This window comes from Triturus cristatus, chromosome 9 (genome assembly GCF_964204655.1).
Source record: "Triturus cristatus chromosome 9, aTriCri1.1, whole genome shotgun sequence".
Lineage (NCBI taxonomy): Eukaryota > Metazoa > Chordata > Amphibia > Caudata > Salamandridae > Triturus > Triturus cristatus.
In genome coordinates this window covers 706,446,327-706,471,114 of record NC_140592.1, presented here as the reverse complement: position 1 = coordinate 706,471,114, position 24,788 = coordinate 706,446,327, and the positions used below count along the sequence as shown (strand labels likewise).

Here is a 24,788-nt window from a genome sequence, read left to right as displayed (position 1 = left end):
TTTCCCTGAAGTTCATTGTTTTGTTCCTCCAGTTCTGTTTTTTCCTTTTTTTTTTCAAGAAAAACCCCCAAAAATTAAAAATTGTTCAAAAACCCCCCCAAAATATAAAAGAAAAAAGAAGAAAAAAAAAAGTTCTTCTAAGAACTAACTTTCCTGGTTTAAAAAAAGAGCTATATTTGTTTGTTGGTGTGTGAAAGTTTAGATGAATGTATGTGTAGTATGTAATTGACTGAATGAATGCATTAATAGCGTATGGTGAATGTATAAGTGCAGAACTATGAGGAAGTGCTGCAGCATCACACAGTAACCTCTTTAACTGCAGTGTGCTGTAGTACTTCCGAAGCACAGGTATGCAACATATGTACATAAATATGTTGCAAATCTATGCTTCTCTCTGCACGGCTGCTTAAATTGCAGCCATGTGGTGACACAGGTACCCTTGCACCATAGTGCAAGGATATCTGTGTCATGTGCTGTTTGTTTTTGTGCAGAAAGACACACCTTCCTGCACAAAAACAATCAGAAAACGCATTTTTCTCCTTCAATGTAGGCTGAACATTTTAGCATGCATTGAAGATTTAAAAATGAGGAGAAATTAAAACAATTCTCCTTGTTGTGCTTTCGTACACCAATTGGAGAATGGTGCAGCATTCACACACATATCGAGATTTATGATTTCTGATAAATCTGGAGATGTGTCTTGTTCTATGAGTATTCAGTGCAATCATGCACAACAACACTTATAGAACACCCTTTCAACGCAAAGTGGTGTGTATGATGAGGTTGTATTTACATGGAGTAGAAGAAGTACACAGAGTGCCTTTTCCTCTCTTTGTAAATATGAAAGAGTGTCTTGTGCTATAACTATGTTACAAAAAGTGACATATTTCTGTTTTAAAATTGCTTCAGAATGATAGAAGGTAAGCACAGAGTTTTGTCAGCCAAGATGCTCAAAGAAGAATTATTGAAATGATTGCGGTCCTTCAATAGGTACAATGGGAAATATTATGAACCACTCAAATCTGTTTTTTTGAAGGTCACATGATATCCGATAACAGAGAGATTTCAAAACTACATAGGTTTAAACAGAGTGTTTTTAAAAACTTGTTCAATCTTTGTAGGTTCTTGCAGATCTGCCCATTCTGCATATTAATACTTAGTTAAACTTACCTTCACAGTAATAGAAATTAAAAATTGTATACATTTTTTTCAGATTTATTTTGCTATGTAAATTGATGTAAACTGCTTATTTTAGAATTAGGATCTGTGAAAGAAAAGAAGAAAATTGTTATAACATGTAATAATACATTTTTTACAACACAGCATAATTTCAACAAAGTAATTTGTTTGCCTTTTTTGCTGTTCTCAGAATATATTGAATTTTACTAGAAATAGTGATTTCAATCGTACTCATCACTTAACAGCGGGCAAAAAAAAACCAATCAAAAAGATTGTTTAAAAAAAACCAACATGCTGTTCTCAGTAAAATACCACAAAATACAAATCACACATATATGAAATGCTTATGGCTAACAACATTTTATAACTTTAACTTATAAAAACTGTAAATGTTGTCGCTTAAAAATATTTACCAAGTCAATGAGCACAAAAAAGTCCATAATTCAAACATATACCTTTCCTTGAGGCCAAATGGTATTTTAGCACTTCTTTTTATGTAAATTGTCCAATGGTAGTCCTATTAAATTATAATAGTAAATTCCTCAGAGAATAAATTATCTTCCTAAAACTTTGACTTTAAAAATATTAGGTAGGAATTTGGTAATTCCCTAGGCAAACGTTGTTTGAAAACCAACTGGGAATCATTACAAAGTGTCCAGCCTTTGTCACATTTTAGATAGGCAGTGTAATGTCCAGATGTGGTGGAAGGACCATCATGGAAAATTATTGCAATTGCTACAAAAGTCCTTCCTGATATTGATAGTTGTGTTGCTACAAATTGCTTTATTAAAGTATCCAATTTTCTTCCATAAGCTGTACAACGTTGCATCATTAAAATTATGTATTGTCCATATTTTGTTAAAAATAATGTGGATAACATTTCTGATTTACATTGGCTACACTCCATGTTTTGATTTGCAACTTTAACTAATTTATTGAAAGACACTGATTTACAGTCTGGTAATGTTAAACACAGTAATCTTTCAGTGTCTACATTACTGGTACATGTATACATGCAATTTTCACAATGATGTTCCCATTTGTAAGAAAGGCCAAAAATATTTTCTATTTCTACACCTTCATTTTCAAAAATGGTAAACATATACATTAAAAATTCCTGAGCATCTTGTTGGATATTTTGTGTAAATTGTGTAGAACCAGATCACACATCCAAAAGATTACGAACATCTGAAACAGATTGTATTTTACTTTTATCTGTTGTCAATTTTTCATAAACAGAATGCAACAGAGAACAAAATCTTTTTTGCCGATTCTGCATAATTTGTTCTTGCAAACCTTCAAGATAAAAAACAACATTGACCACTACATTAGCATAGCAGTTGACACCTGAACTATTTTCAAACTGATAACCAACAATCTCTTCAACAGTGTCCAATTTCTTTTTACTTGCAATCACAACATTATCTTGTTCTTTTCCCTTCTCGACACCTTCAGAACAGATATTCTCAAACCTTCTTTTTCGACCAACCACACGCTTTTCAAATACAGGATATTGACCTAAATTTGGAGCATACACCCTTCTTAACCTATTATACTCTTTTACACAGTTTGCATCTGCAGTAACCTTTGTCTCATCAAAATCAATCAAAAACAAACCACATAATGTTCTGACTTGCGACAAAGCAACATATGCCATACCCTCTTTAAATACAGTAGATCCATTCTTCACCAATGCACTGTCTACACTTAATCCTTGAGATTTATGAATAGTCACCGCATATGCCAGAGAAAATGGAAATTGTTTCCTACGGACATATAAATCTTTAACAAGCAAAAAACGAACTGAACAACAACCAATTTCGTTAACTTCTTCAATCTGATCAAATTTAATTTTTAAAAATTCAATTCCTTCTTTTTTCTGATAATTAACAAAATCCACCACTTTACCCCTTGCGCCATTAACTAAACCTTTTTCTACATCCAAATTACGCCTTAAAATTACCCGACAGTTTACACACGCATATAGTGCCTTTTCTAAACCAGCTGTTTTAGATATTTTTTTTTCTAAAGAATCCAGTTTTGTTTTCAACTTTCCCGTCAAAATAATAGTGATTCCTTCATGCTCTATTTTATCGATGGCTTCCATTTTTATAATTTCTTCATTTTTCAGTTTCAAAAGTTCTTCGTTGAATATGGAACACTCGCGCAGTGTTGGCATTAAGCAGATCACTAATTTATTTTCAGCAATTTTCATGTACACTTTTGCAGGAACTACATTCTTATTTGGAAACACATTGCAAAGTAATCGACTCTCCAAAGCTTGTTTGCCATGTTTTGTAAGAATTCCAATTCTTATATCTTGAAGAATACTTCCATATTCAGCATCATTTGCCTGTCGCATATTTGTTGTCAGTTCTTTGTAATCAAAATGAGTCCAAATGTTCAACTTACGAACATTACCAAGAGACTGTCTGGTATCTTCATGTGCAAGTGTTTTAAATACCGGTTGTCCTTTTACCGGAGTCAGTTGCAGTAGATCTCCAAAAACTATGACGTGTTTTCCTCCAAATAACACGTCATACTCTGTTTTAAGAATTTGCTGCATTCTTAAATGCACAAAGTCAAGCATTAAGTTTGAGACCATGCTCACCTCATCAATAATGAGAAGTTTCATTTCCTTCAGGACTCTTGAAACTTCACAACAAGCTTCTCCAGATAGCTTGTGGTATTCCAATTTGTTCTCATGCTCTACTGGTAGCATTAGTAAAAGATGTAAAGTAATTCCTTTAATGTTATGTGCTGCCAACCCAGTTGGAGCAGTGACAACACAAGACAAATGCGACTCAGTTGTTTTCTGCAGATAACTTGTAATTACTTTAATTAAGAAACTTTTTCCTGTTCCAGCTTGGCCACTCACATACATTCGGATAGGTTGAAATCATGTACATGAGCACCCTTTCTTTTCATGAAGTAATCCATGGTCAATCTGCTCTTTCACTTGTTCATATATTTGTTTCTGTTCAACATTCAGTTGTTCTTCCAAGTTTCCTAACTGTATTAAATCTTCTTGAGCTTGATACATTGCTGCTTCCACTTCATTCATGGCAGTTGCTGCTTCATTTTCAACAATTGGTTGTCCAAGTGGATCTTGACTCAGTGCAGCAGAACTTTGACTGTCTTGAGAACTGTCTCTAGCAATCTCAGCTGCAATTGTAGCTTCTTGATCAATTTCATCATTCAGCATTTTCACATAATTCGCAAAAGCACTGCATTGTATGCTATCTTTACAAGCATTAAATGAGTCTTCATTGCTCTGAAAATCTCCAAGTAATTCCAGTTCTGAACGCCATGGTTTGAACATTTGCAAAAGGGCTAAATAGTAAAATTCCCTTTTATGAGCAGTGTCGCAACTCAGTTTCCTGTGATTAATTAAATTTCCTTTCCTTTGTTTCACTAGACATCCTTCGGAACCAATCAGTGCATAATTTCCATCATTGATGTTCTCTGTAGTATTCCGTTTAAAAGTGTAGTTTTGCAGCACTTCATAGAGACACATGTTCTCAAGATGATGACTTCTGTTTGGGTAATATGTGTCCAACATATTCCTTTTCAAAATATCTGTACTTTCTGGTTCTTTTTCTGCTAAATATTCAATTTCTTGAACAGATTTCAGTACCCGATTTCGCATTCCTGTAAAACCTAGACTCACCCAAATGATTCTTCTACTTTTGGAATATAGACTTGCAGATGATAACCGATCTGAACATTCATATGCTCCAATTTCACGATGCGATAACATCTTCAAACTATAACTGTATATTTTCTTACTCAGAGTCTTCTTGTGAGAAATCTCTTCCCACATTTCTTTCAATTCAGTCTTTTCTGATTTAGTAATGTAGGACGTTACATATCGAGCAACAGCAATGGAATTGTCCGCAACATACTGAATATCCATGTTAGCGTTCCACATGGATAAAATAAATGGATTGTAGTCATTTATGTATTTTGATTCTTCGCTTCTTCTTAAGTTGTAGGTATTTTTTGGAGACTTTCTTGTGATGGTATGTCACATAGCTGACATAAAACTGTTCAATCTTCCTTTGGATAATACAGGACGTGGAAATCCAAAACAACATTTGGTATGGAACTTATCCTTTGACTTGTACTTTCGTCGACAGTATCTTCCACAGCTATGGCTTTGGAATCGTAAGACTTGCTGTTTTAAGTTTTTATCTTCTCTGCTATTGGGTACAGCACATGTGGCATAATCTTCAATGAAAGACAAAACAGTTTCATCTGAATCTGTTCCAAATTTGGGGGCGTCCTTGATCCATAACAACATATGTATATGAGGAGCACCTCTTGCTTGATACTCCTTTCTCCAAATGAAATCTGCAACTTCTCCAAGAGGAGGATTCTTTTTATTGCAGATGAAAGACATCATAGCTTCAAATCTATGATTGAAATATCTGCATACATTAACAGGATCCAAAGAGCACAATTCTCCAGGTGTCTTGTATTCTATATTTTTTATATTGGAATTTGCCTCTCGAAGAAATTCAAGTAAATCATCCCAAGCATACTCAGCACTGCTTAGTGTAACAAACCCTGTAGGAGTTCCCAAGTTCCATAGCATACATTTCAGTTCTCCATGACGACCGTACCAATATTCATTAGTCCCACGCTGACATGCCATCAGATTAATCAACTGAGATTCTAAATGATCATCTCTCTGATGCACTTTATCCATAAAATCCTTTGCAGTTACATTTTGCAGATGCATTCCAGTTTTTAAAATGTGATTTACTGCATATGAAAGTCCAGACAAGTCACTTTCAAACAGAAGATGAAACATATAAGGGATACATTGTCGAAATCTTGGATCTTCTGCATATAATCTTGTTGTCCGATATTCAGATGCAGGAATCTGCACAGGACGTTCATCATATCGTCCACCTTTTCCTGTTGGAAACAATTGCGGGAAACAACGAGCTTCCAAGCTCTCTTCCCATACACTCATGGGAATTCCTGTTGCTTATTTCATTTGGAACAACTTAATCGTATTCCCCATCACTTCTTTGGAATGAAGTGGATGTACACTGTAATGTTCATAGATTTCTTCACATCTGGACATGTCCACTTTTTCTATTTGCCCACTTAATGTTTCAGTATTTTCTGCTAAATCTATTTCTTCTTCTCGTACAAACACATTTCTATAGTACTCATTATTTTTTAACAGATACAATGATGCCTTTTGCACTTTTCTAACATCCATTAACTCTTGCCAGATTTTCTTATTCTTAGTAGGAACACCATTAACTAGAATGACTAGTGGCTCATTTTCTGCATGGTCTACTCCAAAAGTTGCAATAGTTTTCCTTAAATCTTACAGTAAATACACAACTCTTCCTTTCAATCCTCTTTGCAACTCTGATGGAGGTAATTTCCCTGTTTTAGGCTCCATACGAACAATAGCCTGAAACGGGTGAACACATTGAATGAGAATAGACTCATACGTATTTAAATCTATCAGCCTGGAGGAATACCAACCAACTCTAGATTATTATGAACAGCTCTAGCAGGCATTTTATTCTCATCTAATTTGTTATAACAATATTTGCAAATACGCTGCTCAGATCCCAAATCAAAACAATCCTCTACCAACAAATAAGTTGCAAATTCCTTCCACTTATCATTATCTTCTATTTCACTTTTTAAATACAGATTGACACCCCTAGTCTGATTTTTATAGTGACTTCGCTGACAACAAATACAAGAAACACATGAAATTACCTTAAACTTTGTGATTTCATCCTCAAAATTTTTTGTAATTACGGGTTCTACATTGGCTTCAACATTTTGTTCAACTAATGTGTAAGTTTCTGCACTCTCCTGCTGAGGACCAAAGTACCAAAACTCAATATCATCACAAACCTTCTTCACATCTGATACTGACCCACGCAAAAGAGCACTGTTCAACTCATTTAACTTCAGTGCTGGACTTTTTGCATAATACAATCTTCTCACTAACTTCCGCATTTGAGTATGATGTACTGCCAGCATCCTGAAATGGTGAAAAACAGTTTGACAAACTTTCCTAGAAAGACAAGCCAGAGAATGACCTTGCAAACCAGTATTTTTTCTCACTCTGCAAGGGTCTAGTCCTTGCAACACCTTAATCTTTTGTTTAACACTTTTTTTACTATATGCTCGTAAAAAACGACATAAATTATCAATAGATTCCTTTCGTACACTACAAATACTACTGCAATCCCAAGTGTATTTTTTTCAACCATTTTCTCTTTCTCAATTGGACAACCATCTCTAACCTCATAACCTCTACCACTTGTGTCAACTGCATACAATAATTTTTTGCTCTGTAAATAACTCTCTTCATTAAAGAAAGTCTCTGAACTGGAACTGTGTTTCCATTCTCCCAAAAAAACATCACAACATTTTTTTCTATTAATTACTCTTTTCCTCCTACTTTTGGCCTTCATTAAATGGATTGGTTTATCTAGTGATCGAATTCTGTTTAATACTAAAATGAATAGTTTCCTTTTTGCTTCAAAAGCCTTTTCAACAATGTTTTCAATATGCTTCTTCTTTTTATAAAATAGAGCTCTCTTTTTATATTTCTTCACTTCTTTCAGCAGATTATGTACTACTCTCTTGTAAAATATTTTGTTGCGTAATTACTTATACTGGTTTTGCCTTCTTTTACCATACTTTGTCTCCTTTGACTGACCATTTGCTTTTTTGCTTTTCCTCTTATTTTGAATTTTTTTTCTAGTTGATGCATTCTCAGTGGTTTCAGCATTCTGTACATTCTGTTTGGTCCTACAAACATTTTTAATAAATTGCTTTGTGATCTTACCAGAAGATTTTTTCTTTTTAGCCACATTATCTTGTACATTCAATACTTGTGGTTGATGTTTCTTCAAGTTATTCTCCTGTCTCTGTTCTTTTCTTTTTATTTTTTTTTCTGGCATGATTTCTCTATTTTAACGTTTTAACGTTGAAAAACAGTATCTGTAAAACAAAATCACAAATAAATGTATATTAATAACTTTCAAATTTATACTATTCTCTTACTGTGGAAATACATTTTATATAAAAACTGACTAAGAAACTATAGCCCTGAAGCACAAGTGTGACGATGGTTAAAACACTACGGGCCATATGTAGGTAATTTCTATTTACCGATTCCTAAATACCGAATTTTACCGATGCGGTATTTAAGAATCGGTAAATAGAATGTAGGTAAAAAATCGGTAAATTTTACCGATTCGGTAATATTCGTTATTACCGATTCGGTATTTACCGAATCGGTATTAAAGCATACCTTCCCATTCATTCCTATGGGCCTGGAGGCCCATAGGAATGAATGGGAAGCCATTCACTATTAACGATTCGGTAAATACCGAATCGGTAATAGGGGGAGCATATTCAAGGGTGGCAGGGTGTCACATTGACACCCTGTTGCACCCTTAAATGTGCATGTGTGCACATGTGGCGCACATACATGCCCTAAGTGCATGTATGTCTGCCACATGGCACTTTTAAAAAAGCACAAAATTGCTTTTGAAAAGGTATTCGGTATTTACCATCAACTTGTAGTTGGTGGTAAATAACGAATCCTTAAACCAAAAATGCACTCACTTGAGCGCTCCCTACATAGGATGTAAGGATTCGGTAATTTACCGATTCGGTATTTTACCGATTTCTTAAAATACCGAATTGGTAAATTACCGAATCCTTCAATCCAGCCTCCTACATCTCAAAGGGCTAAATACCGGTCGGTAACGGGAAATTTACTGATTTTCGGCCGTTACCGACCGGTATTTAGCTACCTACATATGGCCCTACATGCATAGTGCATACTACTTTGAAGCAGTTCATGCCCTAAAGCCTACCTCACTAAAAGACTACATGCTAACTGACTGAATGATTACAGTACTATAAGGAGACACACTGGGTGAGTGACAGGGTGTTTGCTAGAAGTGTATGAATACTGGCATGGATATTGATGGTGTGAATAACAAGTGTGTAGGTGATTAGAGATCTACATGCATAGTGGACACATGTTTGAATCCATCCATATGTTAAGGCCTGTCTCAGTCCAATAGTACTTGGATACTGACTGAATGTTTTGAGTATTGCAAGGAGAGTGCCAGGATGAATTTATAAGTATTTGTATTTTGGTGCAGTAAATACATTAGTACATGGTGCTGAATAAGTCACTGGAGAAGTACAAGGTGAGTGACAGAGTGTTTGCGGGAACTGTATGAATACTGTCTGGGATATTGAAGGTGTGAAAGACAAGTGTGTAGGTGGCTAGATACCTACATGCATACTGGATAGACGTTTGAAACAGTCCATAGAGTAACACTTGGATCACTGCAAAACTACCTGGAAGTGTATGAATACTGACTGGGGAATTGAAGGTGTGAAAGACAAGTGTGTAGGTGGTTAGAGGACTGCATGCATAGTGGATAGGCGTTTGAAGCAGTTCATGTGCTAGGGCCTGGCTCACTGCATGAGTACTTGGGTACAGACTGAATGATTAGAGTACTGCAAGGAGAGTGCCTGGGTGAATTTATAAGTGTTTGGGTTTTGGCACACTGAATGGATTAGTCCATGGTGCTGAATGGGTCACTAGAGGACTGCAAGGGGAGTGACAGGGTGTTTGCTGGAAGAGTATGAATACTGACTGGGGAATTGAAGGTGTGAAAGACAAGTGTGTAGGTGGTTAGAGGACTGTATGCATAGTGGATAGGCGTTTGAAGCAATTCATGTGCTAAGGCCTGGCTCACTGCATGAGTACTTGGGTACTGACTGAATGATTAGAGTACTGCAAGGAGTGTGCCTGGGTGAATTTATAAGTGGTTGGCTTTTGGCGCAGTGAATGAATTAGTACATGGTGCTGAATGGGTCACTGGAGAAGTATAAGGAGAGTGACAGAGTCTTTGTGGGAACTGTATGAATACTATCTGGGATATTGAAGGTGTGAAAGACAAGTATGTAGGTGGCTAGAGACCTACATGCATAGTGGATAGACATTTGAAACAGTCCATAGAGTAACACTTGGATCACTGCAAAACTACCTGAGTACTGACTGAATCATTAGAGTACTACAAAAAGAGTGACTGGGTGAATTTTTTTAAGATTTTGGATTCTAGTGTAGTGAATAGATTAGTACTTACTGCCCAATGAGTCAGTGGAGATGTGCAATTAAAGTGACAGAGTGTTTATTGGAGTTTATAGATACTGACAGAGAAATTGAAGGTCTGAAAGGCAATTGTGTTGGTAGTTAGAGGCCTCCATGCATAGTGGAAACACGTTTGAATCAATCCATGTGCTAAGGCCTGCCTCACTCCATTAGTACTTAGGTACTGACTGAATGATTAGACTATTGCAAGAAGCGTACCTGGGTGAATGTATAAGTGTTTCAGTTTTGGCGCAGTGAATGCATTACTACATGGTGCTGAATAAGTCACTGGAACAGTGCATGGGGAGTGACAGAATGTTTGCTGGAAGTACATGGATACTGACTGGGGAATTGAAGCAGTTAAAGACACGTTTATAGTATGTTAGAAGACTGCATGCATACTGCATAGAGATTTGAAGCAGTCTATGTGGTAATGCATGGTTCACTACATGAGTACCTGGAAACTGACTGAATCATTAGACTACTGCTAGGAGAGTGCCTGGGTAAATCTTTTAAGTTTTTCAGTTTTGGCGCAGTGAAGAAATTAGTACATGGTACTGGATCAGTCACTGGATGAGTGCAAGATGAGTGACAGGATGTTTATTGAAGTATATAGATACTGACTAGTTAATTAAAGAAGTGAAAGACAAGTGTGTAGGTGACTAGAAGCCTGAATGCATACTGTATAGGGGTTTGAAGCAGTCCATGTTGTAAGGCCTGGCTCGCTGCATGAGTACTTGGATACTGACTGAATGATTAGAGTACTGCAAAGAGAGTGCCTGGGTGAATTTATAAGTGTTTGAGTTTTGGCGCAGTGAATGGATTAGTACATGGTGCTGAATGGGTCACTAGAGGAGTACATGTAGAGTGACAGGGTGTTTGCTTGAAGTGTATGGATACTGACGGTGGAATTAAAGGTGTGAAAGAGAACTGTGTAGATGGTTAGAGAACTGCATGCATAGTGGATAAGCATTTGAATCAATGCATGTGCGAAGGCCTGCCTCACTCCGTTACTACTTGAATATTAACTGAATGTTTACAGTATTGCAAGGACAGTTCCTGGGTGAATACATAAGCAATGACTGCCTTTTAATTCTACCAAAACTTGAGAACAGGAAAGTTTTTAAGCAGTTATGCATATTGAAAGATATGAAGTACTCAAATGCTTCTCTCACAGTGGTTCCCAAATGCACAGACTCACAGCGTGATTCTAGACAACCAACACTAGCCCTAGGAGTTTACCAAAACTCATTCACTACTGTGGAAGGGGTAAGGGGACTGCACACAATCTACATATTTCAGTACTGCACTTTAGTGTCAAAGCCTGACTCATTTTATCAATGAATAAAAAAAGACTGGCTTCTAATGCAACTAAAACTTGACAACATGACCGGTTTTAAAACAGTTATCTGTCAGCAAATACATGATGTTACCAAATGCTTCTCTCACAGTGGTTCCCAAATGCACACAGACTCACAGTGTGATTCTAGACAAGCAACACTATCACTAGGAGTTTACCAAAACCCATTCACTACTGTGGAAGGGGTAAGGGGACTGCACACAATCTACATATTTAAGTACTGCACTTTAGTGTCCATGCCTAACTCATTTTATCAATGCATAAGCAAAGACTGGCTGTTAATGCTACTAAAACTTGACAACATGACAGGTTTTAAAACAGTTGTCTGTCAGCAAATACACGATGTTACCAAATGCTTCTCTCACAATCCTTACCCAAATGCACACAGACTCACAGTGTGATTTTAGGAAAGCAACACTATCCTATGAGTTTACCAAAACTCATTCACTAGTCTGGAAGGGGTAAGGGTACTGCACACAATCTACATATTTAAGTACTGCACTTTAGTGTCAAAGCCTGACTCATTTTATCAATGCATCAGCAAAGACTGGCTTCAAATGCTAATAAAACTTGACAACATGACAGATTTAAAAACAGTTATCTGTCAGCAAATACATGATGTTACCAAATGCTTCTCACACAGTGGTTCCCAAATGCACACAGACTCACAGTGTGATTCTAGACAAGCAACACTATCCCTAGGAGTTTACCAAAACCCATTCACTACTGTGGAAGGGGTAAGGGGACTGCACACAATCTACATATTTCAGGACTGCACTTTAGTGTCAAAGCCTGACTCATTTAATCAAAGCATAAGCAAAGATTGGCTTCTAATGCTACTAAAACGTGACAACAAGACAGGTTTTCAAACAGTTATCTGTCAGCAAATACACGATGTTACCAAATGCTTCTCTCACAATCCTTACCCAAATGCACACAGACTCACAGTGTGATTTTAGACAAGCAACACTATCCTAGGAGTTTACCAAAACTCATTCACTAGTCTGGAAGGGGTAAGGGTACTGCACACAATCTACATATTTAAGTACTGCACTTTAGTGTCAAAAGCCTGACTCATTTTATCAATGCATAAGCAAAGACTGGCTTCTAATGCTACTAAAACTTGACAATATGGCAGGTTTTAAAAGAGTTATCTGTCAGCAAATACATGATGTTACCAAATGCTTCTCTCACAGTGGTTCCCAAATGCACACAGACTCAAAGTGTGATTCTAGACAAGCAACACCATCCCTAGGAGCTTACCAAAACTCATTCACTACTGTGGAAGGGGTAAGGGTACTGCACACAATCTACATATTTAAGTACTGCACTTTAGTGTCAAAGCCTGACTCATTTTATCAATGCATAAGCAAAGACTGGCTTCAAATGCTACTAAAACTTGACAACATGACAGATTTAAAAACAGTTATCTGTCAGCAAATACATGATGTTACCAAATGCTTCTCACACAGTGGTTCCCAAATGCACACAGACTCACAGTGTGATTCTAGACAAGCAACACTATCCCTAGGAGCTTACCAAAACTCATTCACTACTGTGGAAGGGGTAAGGGGACCGCACACAATCTACATATTTAAGTACTGCACTTTAGTGTCCATGCCTAACTCATTTTATCAATGCATAAGCAAAGACTGGCTTTTCATGCTACTAAAACTTGACAACATGACAGGTTTTAAAACAGTTGTCTGTCAGCAAATACACAATGTTACCAAATGCTTCTCTCACAATCCTTACCCAAATGCACACAGACTCACAGTGTGATTTTAGGCAAGCAACACTATCCTATGAGTTTACCAAAACTCATTCACTAGCCTGGAAGGGGTAAGGGTACTGCACACAATCTACATATTTAAGTACTGCACTTTAGTGTCACAACCTGACTCATTTTATCAATGCATAAGCAAAGACTGGCTTCAAATGCTACTAAAACTTGACAACATGACAGATTTAAAAACAGTTATCTGTCAGCAAATACACGATGTTACCAAATGCTTCTCTCACAATCCTTACCCAAATGCACACAGACTCACAGTGTGATTCTAGACAAGCAACACTATCCTAGGAGTTTACCAAAACTCATTCACTAGTCTGGAAGGGGTAAGGGTACTGCACACAATCTACATATTTAAGTACTGCACTTTAGTGTCACAACCTGACTCATTTTATCAATGCATAAGCAAAGACTGACTTCAAATGCTACTAAAACTTGACAACATGACAGGTTTTAAAAGAGTTATCTGTCAGCAAATACATGATGTTACCAAATGCTTCTCTCACAGTGGTTACCAAATGCACACAGACTCACAGTGTGATTCTAGACAAGCAACACTATCCCTAGGAGTTTACCAAAACTCATTCACTACTGTGGAAGGGGTAAGGGGACTGCACACAATCTACATATTTCAGGACTGCACTTTAGTGTCAAAGCCTGACTCACTTAATCAAAGCATAAGCAAAGACTGGCTTCTAATGCTACTAAAACTTGACAACATGGCAGGTTTTAAAAGAGTTATCTGTCAGCAAATACATGATGTTACCAAATGCTTCTCTCACAGTGGTTCCCAAATGCACACAGACTCACAGTGTGATTCTAGACAAGCAACACTATCCCTAGGAGTTTACCAAAACTCATTCACTACTGTGGAAGGGGTAAGGGGACTGCACACAATCTACATATTTCAGGACTGCACTTTAGTGTCAAAGCCTGACTCACTTAATCAAAGCATAAGCAAAGACTGGCTTCTAATGCTACTAAAACTTGACAACATGGCAGGTTTTAAAAGAGTTATCTGTCAGCAAATACATGATGTTACCAAATGCTTCTCTCACAGTGGTTCCCAAATGCACACAGACTCACAGTGTGATTCGAGACAAGCAACACTATCCCTAGGAGCTTACCAAAACTCATTCACTACTGTGGAAGGGGTAAGGGTACTGCACACAATCTACATATTTAAGTACTGCACTTTAGTGTCAAAGCCTGACTCATTTTATCAATGCATAAGCAAAGACTGGCTTCAAATGCTACTAAAACTTGACAACATGACAGATTTAAAAACAGTTATCTGTCAGCAAATACATGATGTTACCAAATGCTTCTCTCACAATCCTTACCCAAATGCACACAGACTCACAGTGTGATTTTAGGGAAGCAACACTATCCTATGAGTTTACCAAAACTCATTCACTAGTCTGGAAGGGGTAAGGGTACTGCACACAATCTACATATGTAAGTACTGCACTTTAGTGTCAAAGCCTGACTCATTTTATCAATGCATAAGCAAAGACTGGCTTCAAATGCTACTAAAACTTGACGACATGACAGATTTAAAAACAGTTATCTGTCAGCAAATACATGATGTTACCAAATGCTTCTCACACAGTGGTTCCCAAATGCACACAGACTCACAGTGTGATTCTAGACAAGCAACACTTTCCCTAGGAGTTTACCAAAACTCATTCACTACTGTGGAAGGGGTAAGGGGACTGCACACAATCTACATATTTCAGGACTGCACTTTAGTGTCAAAGCCTGACTCATTTAATCAAAGCATAAGCAAAGACTGGCTTCTAATGCTACTAAAACTTGACAACAAGACAGGTTTAAAACAGTTATCTGTCGGCAAATACACGATGTTACCAAATGCTTCTCTCTCAATCCTTACCCAAATGCACACAGACTCACAGTGTGATTTTAGACAAGCAACACTATCCTAGGAGTTTACCAAAACTCATTCACTAGTCTGGAAGGGGTAAGGGTACTGCACACAATCTACATATTTAAGTACTGCACTTTAGTGTCAAAGCCTGACTCACTTAATCAAAGCATAAGCAAAGACTGGCTTCTAATGCTACTAAAACTTGACAACATGGCAGGTTTTAAAATAGTTATCTGTCAGCAAATACATGATGTTACCAAATGCTTCTCTCACAGTGGTTCCCAAATGCACACAGACTCACAGTGTGATTCTAGACAAGCAACACTATCCCTAGGAGTTTACCAAAACTCATTCACTACTGTGGAAGGGGTAAGGGGACTGCACACAATCTACATATTTAAGTACTGCACTTTTGTGTCAAAGCTTGAATCATGTTATCAATGCATAAGCAAAGACTGGCTTTTAATGCTTCTAAAACTTGACAATATGGCAGGTTTTAAAAGACTTATCTGTCAGCAAATACATGATGTTATCAAATGCTTCTCTCACAGTGGTTCCCAAATGCACACAGACTCACAGTGTGATTCTAGACAAGCAACACTATCCCTAGGAGTTTACCAAAACTCATTCACTACTGTGGAAGGGGTAAGGGGACTGCACACAATCTACATATTTCAGGACTGCACTTTAGTGTCAAAGCCTGACTCATTTAATCAAAGCATAAGCAAAGACTGGCTTCTAATGCTACTAAAACTTGACAACATGACAGGTTTTAAAATAGTTAACTGTCAGCAAATACATGATGTTACCAAATGCTTCTCTCACTGTGGTTCCCAAATGCACACAGACTCAGTGTGATTTTAGACAAGCAACACTATCCTAGGAGTTTACCAAAACTCATTCACTAGTCTGGAAGGGGTAAGGGTACTGCACACAATCTACATATTAAAGTACTGCACTTTAGTGTCAAAGCCTGACTCATTTGATCAATGCATAAGCAAAGACTGGCTTCTAATGCTACTAAAACTTGACAACATGACAGGTTTTAAAAGAGTTATCTGTCAGCAAATACATGATGTTACCAAATGCTTCTCTCACAGTGGTTCCCAAATGCACACAGACTCACAGTGTGATTCTAGACAAGCAACACTATCACTAGAAGTTTACCAAAACTCATTCACTACTGTGGAAGTGGTAAGGGGACTGCACACAATCTACATATTTCAGTACTGCACTTTACTGTCAATGCCTGACTCATTTCATCAATGCATAAGCAAAGACTGGCTTCTAATGCTACTAAAACTTGACAACGTGGCAGGTTTTAAAACAGTTATCTGTCAGCAAATTCATGATGTTACCAAATGCTTCTCTCACAGTGGTTCCAAAATGAACACACACTCACAGTGTGTATCTAGACAAGCAACTATCCCTTGTACAAAATACATTTACTAGTCTACAAGATCTAAGGTGACTGCACACATTGCAGAAAATCTACTACTACAGATTAGTACCAAAATGTTTCTCTCAAAATGATTCCTAAATGCACACAGACTCACTGTGTGATTCTAGACAAACAACACTATCCCTTGCACTATACCAAAACACATTTCTTAATCTACGAATACTACATTTTAGTGTAGAAACATGACTCATTTTTCAAATTCATAAACAATGACTGATTTCTAATTGTAGCAAAATATAAATACAGCACAGTTATCTGTCTGCAAACCCATAAAAAACACAAATGCTTATCACAGAATGATTTCTACATGCAATGCACACACACTGTCAATAAGATTGTAGACAAAAAAAGTACTCCCTGCACTTTAGCAGGAGAAATACATTAGTCTGATTAAAATCAAAATAGACCTCATTCATCCCCTCACAATTAAATAACTCACCTTTCAAGTTGTTTTGTAGTTTAAGAAGTATATCAGTCACACACCAGATTTTCTTATACAGAATCTCTGCACTGTGCACCTGTCAGCAAAACCAACGAATGGCAAACTTTCCCTCTCATTTTCCACACATATACATGTAAACATCAAATCACATTCCTTCCCACATAAATTCAAAAGCAAACACACATTTCTATTGGTTAAACATTTCAACCCTTTCCAAATGACATAAATTTGAACCCTACCCCCAATCTGCCTTCTGCCTGTTACCATAGAAACAGGTCATGGAACACTGAACTGAGCACACAGGTCACAAGTTCAGCACACAATGTTGCTAATCAAAACAGCAAGTGTGCTTGACTTTGCAACATATCAGCTTATCATATATAATGTTCCTTTCAATCAGTTTTTGTTAACCAATAAGAATCATACGTTTAAAAAACAGAAACATGCACCCTACCTTTCAGTGTAGAAGGTTGTCAAACAACCAATGATTTCTTGTCTTTTTTCAAAACTGCATCTTAGCCACCATTTTAGAAAACTCTTACTTTTCAAACTGCCATTTCATTTACCGAGACCATCTGAGTGCATCCAGACCTCCCTTCAAAATGCTTAGAGTGTGGATTGTGGAACACAGCTATATTTTCTGGAGCCAAAGGGATGCAGAAAACAAAGGCATTCACAAAGACCTAGGTTTGCCAAATGTAGACATTAAATGGATTGGACAGAGAGGGTTAAAGTGGCACCAATTGATGCCATTGGTAAAATACTTTATGCATATCCAACACCCTGACCTCATAATAGTGCACTGTGGTGGCAATGACCCAGGCACTATGACTGCGGTAGGTCTGGAAATGCTTATGAAGGACATCTTTGCAGAATTGATTTCACTTTTTCCCAAAACTGCCTTTGTGTATTCTAACATATGCCAAAGGCAGAAATGGGACTGGTCCAATCATTTTTGTCCACAAATTGAGAAAGCTAGGAAACATGTAAATAAATCTGTTTCTGCTTTTCTCCGAGACTATAGAATGGGGTCCATTTGCAATAACAATGTGCGCTTTCATATGCAAGAGATGTATAGGAGAGATGGAGTACACTTTAAAGATGAAGGAAACAGAGTTTGCCTCAACAACTTTAGACTCTGTATAGGTACTTACTTATAAGTACCAAAAACTCTCAATGAACACAACGGCTCTTTTTAGAGCCACTCAAGAACAAAACACTTAAGGTTGATGTTTATCGCCCCAAAATTTCAGTTTTTGTTCCTTGGATCCACGCACCCAACGCGTTAGGGTCCGCGCACCCAAACGTGAGAGAAACCATGCACCCAACGCGTTAGGATGCGCGACTCCTAATTTTACCGTAAAAAAAAAAATAGCCCCTATCACTAATTTTTATTATCTCCGAGGACCCCATCCCCTGGGGCTTATAAAAAAACATTGGAGACTGTGGGGGAAGCCCCAACGCCCCCACGGTTCCAGCCGGCTCCCCGCGTCCTTCGGGAGCCGGCATTGCTTTTCCACATGGGGAGCTGCTGACATGCAGCTCCCCGAGTAGAAAAGCAATATCGTTTGGATTTTGAAAGAGAGAGCAGGGAAACCTGCTCTCTCTTTCAAAATCCTAACGAAGTTTGCTATGGGAGGGCGGGAGACTCCCGCCCTCTCATAGCAAACAACAGTGTCCTGGGGGTGGGCACCCCAGGACAGTGTAGGAGCCGGCCCTGGGGGGTGGCATTCCCCAGGGCCCTCGAGAGCTCCAGGAGGGGGGCCAAGCAGCCCCCCTCCCCCTATTAATTTATAAACATTTTGCCCCCGGGATTTGGCCCACCTGGGGGCTAATTATTAACGAAGCACGGTTTTTTTTTTTTGGCCGGATCCGCGCACCCTGCGCTCATTTCGCCGTTTAAAAAAAAAAAAGGGGGAGCCCCAGGGGGTCCTTCTGGGACCCCCTAAGCAACACTAGAGGGTCAGAGTATTTCTACCCTTCCCCCTTTACATCTTTCACACACTTATTTCCCTACTTAATCAGCCTCGCTTCTGCCGAGGCACAAAATGGCTGCCAACAGTTCCTGGTTTCGAATGTAGACAGACACTCGACAGCCAATTAGCATTCAGCGCGTGATCGGGAGGGTGCGCGCTCGGTTCACAGAGGGTGCGCTTAGGGTGCGCATAGGGTGCGCGGATCCTCCGAGGCCATAGATATATCTATCTATTTTACTCTAATTTTCTCAGGAACTACTGAAAGGATCTACACCATTTATGCAAAAGGCACGAGTCTGAACTGAGGACTACCTCTTTGCCAAATTTGGTGTAATTCCGTTCAGCAGTTCGGGCTGTAGCTGCGTCAACAGGTCCTATTGCATGGGGAAAACGCGTTTTGGGACCCTCCTTTTTTCTCAGCCCCCGCTTGACGAATCACCACGAAACTTTCAGGATAGGAGCGGACCGGAGCTGGCCAAAAGTTTGGAAAATTTTGAGAAGATTCGTCAACCGGCGCCAGACTTATTGGGAATAGAATGTTGCGGATTTCCTCTGGAAAATAGGTCCTAACTATAACTACCTACTGGCGACCGCCAGTAGGTAATATATTTATGTATATATATATATATATATATATATATATATATATATATATATATATATATATATATATATATATATATATATATATATATAATTGCTATGCAGGAGCGTGACTTGTGACCAAGGTAGCACATAGGCTACTTAAACTTTACAAAGGTAACACACCAGGGCTTCAAATGAGGAAAATATAGAAGCCCTCCAGACCCCATGTACAGTGGTCAGTACATGTGCACTGACCCCAAAACCATGGAGATATTGTCTTATTCGTTGATGCCATACACTCACTATAAGGTCATAGTATATGGCCCAGAAATACACGCATGGCAGGAAAAGGCCACAGTGACAGCTGCTTTAAACCAGGAATGGATTACCAAACATGAGGCAGACTTTCTTATTAATGACAACACTAGACTGCTCTACTTTTATACCCCCCCAAGATACACAAAGGGACTCATCCATCTCCTGGAAAGCCTATAGTGTCAGGCATAGGATCGACCCTGGAACCCCTTTCCAAATTCTGCGATCACTTCCTAAAACCTTTGTTGAAAGAAACCCCTTCCTTTGTCCAAGACACAAGAGACGTCTTGAATCTCATTGAGACCAAGAATACCAAGGGCCTCCAGATGGAACATCTCGTGTCTTTGGACGTAGAAGCCCTCTACACCAATATCCTCCAACAAGCAACTATGGAAGTCATTGAGGAAATCTTAAGATCAAAACACTGGACGGAAAACGCCCCCATTAGTTCCATATTGGAATGTGCAGCCATAGCACTCAGTAAAACTTCTTCCAGTTTGAAGACCGTCTCTTTCATCAGATACAAGGGACATCAATAGGCCGCACATTTGCCCCAAGTCTGGCATGTCTGTACATGTCAGACTTTGAGGCTAAACACATACTCACTGACACAAAACCCTACAACGAGAATATCACCTTGTGGCATTGTTATATCGACGATATCCTTATCTTCTGGAAGGGGGGGTCAAGAGATGATCCGTCCCTTTGTTGACTGGGTTAATAGCCTCAACCCGTACCTAAAATTCACAGCGAATACCACAGACCAGGAACTGCCCTTCCTGGATCTGATGATCAGTCTGGGTTCTGACAAATTGGCAAACAAGAACCTACAAAAAACCTACCGACAGTCACAGCCCCCTACTGTACAGTAGCTTCCATCCAAAAGCCCTCAGGGACAATCTACTGTATGGGCAGTTCCTACGCATATGACGTAACTGCAGCAACTTGAATGACTTCCAACACCAGTCCTCTGAGCTCACAAACCACCTAGCCAGATGAGAATATCTGATGAGGAACATAAAGACAGCCCAGAGAAGAACTCAAAACAATAGCAGAGGGGCAGTTCTGGAAGTACATCCCAAACCCCAGATGTCGAATTACCTAATCTGTGTAACCACGTACATGCCTGAGTCCAACATCATCAGGAGGGTAATAAAAAAGCACAAGTTCTGGAACTCCTCCCTGACATCTGGTATTTCCCCAGCCGCCTGGAAACAAGCTTTCTTGCTGCCTCTGCTCAAGAAATCAGATGCGTCTCCTGCGGAGCACAAGAATTTCAGGTCTATCTCTCTACTGCCTGCTCCAGCGAAAATTCTGGAAAAGGAAGTTCAGAAGCAACTGGCTGAATTCCTTGAATCAAACAATTGCTTCCATGACTCGCAATCGGGTTTAAGAGCAGGGTACAGTAGAGAGACTGCACTTCTGTAAATCTCTGAAACCATTCGTGAATCTGTGAACCTGTGGATCTGTGCTTTCATGCCTCGCAATCGGGTTTTAGAGCAGGATACAGTATTGAGTTTGCACTTCTGGAAGTCTCTGAAACCATTCGTGAATCTGTGGACTAGGGCGCCTCAGGTATGCTGGTGTTGCTTGACCTGTCTGCAGCTTTTGATACTGTGGCCCACATGATTCTACTGGAGAGACTGGGACAGGTATGAGTGTGGGGTATGGCCCTGTCCTGGCTCCAATCGTTCATGGAGAATCGCTCACAGCAGGTATTTCTATGCCCATAACTCTCTCTTGTCTGTGGGGTTTCGTAGGGTTCTGTTCTGAGCCCGGTTCTTTTTAATGTATACCTGGCCCCCCGGCGACCTTAGTCGAGACATGGGGTGTGAGGGTAGTCTCCTATGCTGATGATACTCAGCTGGTGTTCTCTTTTAAAGAACACTCAGAAGATGCCTTTCTCAATATTAAGCAATGCATGAAAACATCTCGGCCTGGATGATAGAGAATTGCTTAAAGCTAAATATTGAGAAAACAGGTCATATTCTTCAGCCAGGCGGCACCACCACTCTCGATTGTGTGGTGGCCCTCAGAGCTGAACCCACAACCTATCCCAGTGGACTCGGCCAGAAACCTGGGGTTCAAATTGGATAACGACCTCTCCTGTAAGACCCAGGTGACCATATCTTCTCTATATGCTACTGGAAGTTAAGAGCGTTGAGAAAATTTCTTAATTTCCTGCTGAAAGACTGCAGGAAGACTACGGTCCATGCACTGGTGACTTCCCAGCCGGACTATTCTAATAGCCTTTGCCTAGGGCTTCCACCGTACCTGGTTCACAGGCTGCAGATGATTCAAAACGCAGCAGCCAGATTAATTAAGAAAGTGCCGTTTCACCATCATATTTCCCTTCATTTATGGTGCCTCCATTGGCTACCTGTCAATAGTAGGATCGAGTTCAAGGCACTCACCTTGGCCTACTGAGCCACCATAGATCAGGGCCCAGGCTACCTGAGGCAGATATTGCAAATATACCAGCATGACCGGGCCCTGAGATCAAACCACCTGCGACTGCTCAGGGTTCCCCCTTTTTTAAGGCCAGGATAGGGGGCAGACCGTTCATGGTGAAAACTGCAAAACTTTGGAATGCTATGCCCCTCCACCTCCGCATGATGGAGTCAGAACAGGCCTTTAGGAAGGCCTTAAAAACCTGGCTCTATAGCCTGCCTTAAATCGACCCTCTTTTACCCCTCACTGCAAATTTGCAACCTAGCGCCGGGACACCTCTGATGAGGTAGCTGCTCGCTTTATAAACTCACATATTATTATTATTATTTATGTCTTTTACTCAGTTTCTTCTTGCTCAATATTTTGTGCGTCTATGCCAGGACATTTACATTTTATTTTTTAAAAAAGCTGTTTGTGCTTCGAGTATTGTTTATAAATCATAATCGTGCTTAATCATTTCTGAACCTTACATTTGTGCCTCTGATGATGTTAGTCTAGAATGCTTTGCAAGCGCTTCTAAAGGTGGGCCACATGGCACATAAAGTGGGGGGTGGGGGTGGGCTTCTGACTGGCCTTTGTAGAAGTACTGGTTCGCCTATTCTGACAGTAGGTAAAATGTAGGCACTGAAGTCTTCCCAGAGGAAATAGCTCAACAGTGTGATATTGTTTCCAGATTTTATGATGAAGAATATGGCAAAAGTGACTTTTAAAAGCCAGGATGGGTTCCACAGCGGTATTCGTACAAGCGCCGAGAGACCTCCGGGTAGTCGTGCGCTATACAAGTATCCATACATTTACATTTACATTTTTAAAAGAAAGTTTTTAAAGGAACATCATAATAGAATTCTAAAGAAGGGTGTGTATATATAGTTATTTATTTTATATTTTGTATTTCAAATGGCTGCATGTGGCTGTTGCTTTCATATGCTTTGATTGTTTTTATATTTCTTTATCAGTCACCAGCTTTGATTTCTCGTGACGTTTGTGAATGATGATCCTCTTTCACTCTAGAATGCATGGCTGATCAGATGTTTCTTTTCTAGATTTTGCTACTCCTGTGAAACTCATGTGCCACCACGCTGCAAGCACTGCTACAACTGCAATGTATGCATCCTACGCAGAGACCACCATTGTGGGCTACTGGGCCAGTGCCAGGGGCATGCCAACTACCGGTACCTGATTGGCTTCCTGTTCTACTGCTGGGCCGGGCTTCTGTACGTCACTGTGTTCAATGCTGAGAATTTCATGAGCATTCTTCATGAGGGCATCAGTACTCATAGCTTCTTGTTGCTGCTGATGCCCTGGTTGATGCTGGTGACAGGTAGCACACTTCCTTTTTCAACTACTTGTGCTTACATTGCAAAAATATAAAAGGCTGACTGATTGTTTTTGCACTCATTTTCTAGAAGAACTAGGGCAGGGGACATAGAAGTGTATTTCTGAGCTACAGATCACTATTTCAGACCCAAACAACTTTTTGAAGATTCTGAGGGCATCTGCGGGGAAGTAGCTTCGGGGGGAGGGGTTGTTTGGAGAGTTACATCCCCCTAATACATTTATTTTCTGGTAAATAGTTGGGTACAAGTGCTTTCAGTGGAGTATGGCAAGGTGTCTGTCAGGTTTCCCCTACATACACACAGACAAAAACACACACAAACTCTCCCTTTCTGTGTTTTGAAAGTCTTTAAACATTTTGGTAAGTTTACAAAATACTATGTTTCCTTCACTTACTACCCCTGCCAATCTGCATTTCTCTCCCTTTCCCCTGCCCCTTAAGCCCCTCTCATGCACCCTGCCCCCATATAATGTATTTTAACATTATATGTCAGCGCGATTGTTGGGAAATCTGAAGTTCTCCCCCCTTCCCCAATCTTAATGATTTAACCTACACCCCTGGACAACTGTCTCCATATGTGCAAAATAATTGGAGATTAAATTATGCAGCAGTACAGAGAGCATGACACCTGCCAAGGTTGCGTTCATTATGAAGCTTCAAGCTCAATAAGTGAGAACTCTTAATTGTGAACGTTTCTCACCCCCATTTCAATCAATGTTCATCTCCTGGGTGCAATCACAACGCATGAACAGATTTCTCCCACTGCACAAAAATATTCAAGTGATGATTCTCAAAATTAGAAGCAAATAGCCTTACTAGAATCAATGACG

The 24,788-nt window shown here is 39.2% G+C and overlaps 1 protein-coding gene across 1 annotated transcript in view; it reads left to right on the top strand.

The window, feature by feature from the left end:
* The window catches only part of LOC146798555 (putative palmitoyltransferase ZDHHC24), a 147,069-nt gene that overhangs the window by 74,460 nt on the left and 47,821 nt on the right, over positions 1–24,788 (top strand). The window contains exon 2 of the mRNA XM_085627985.1: positions 23,666–23,943. Coding sequence (XP_085484111.1) covers positions 23,666–23,943 — 278 coding nt within the window. The remainder of the gene's footprint in view (positions 1–23,665; positions 23,944–24,788) is intronic.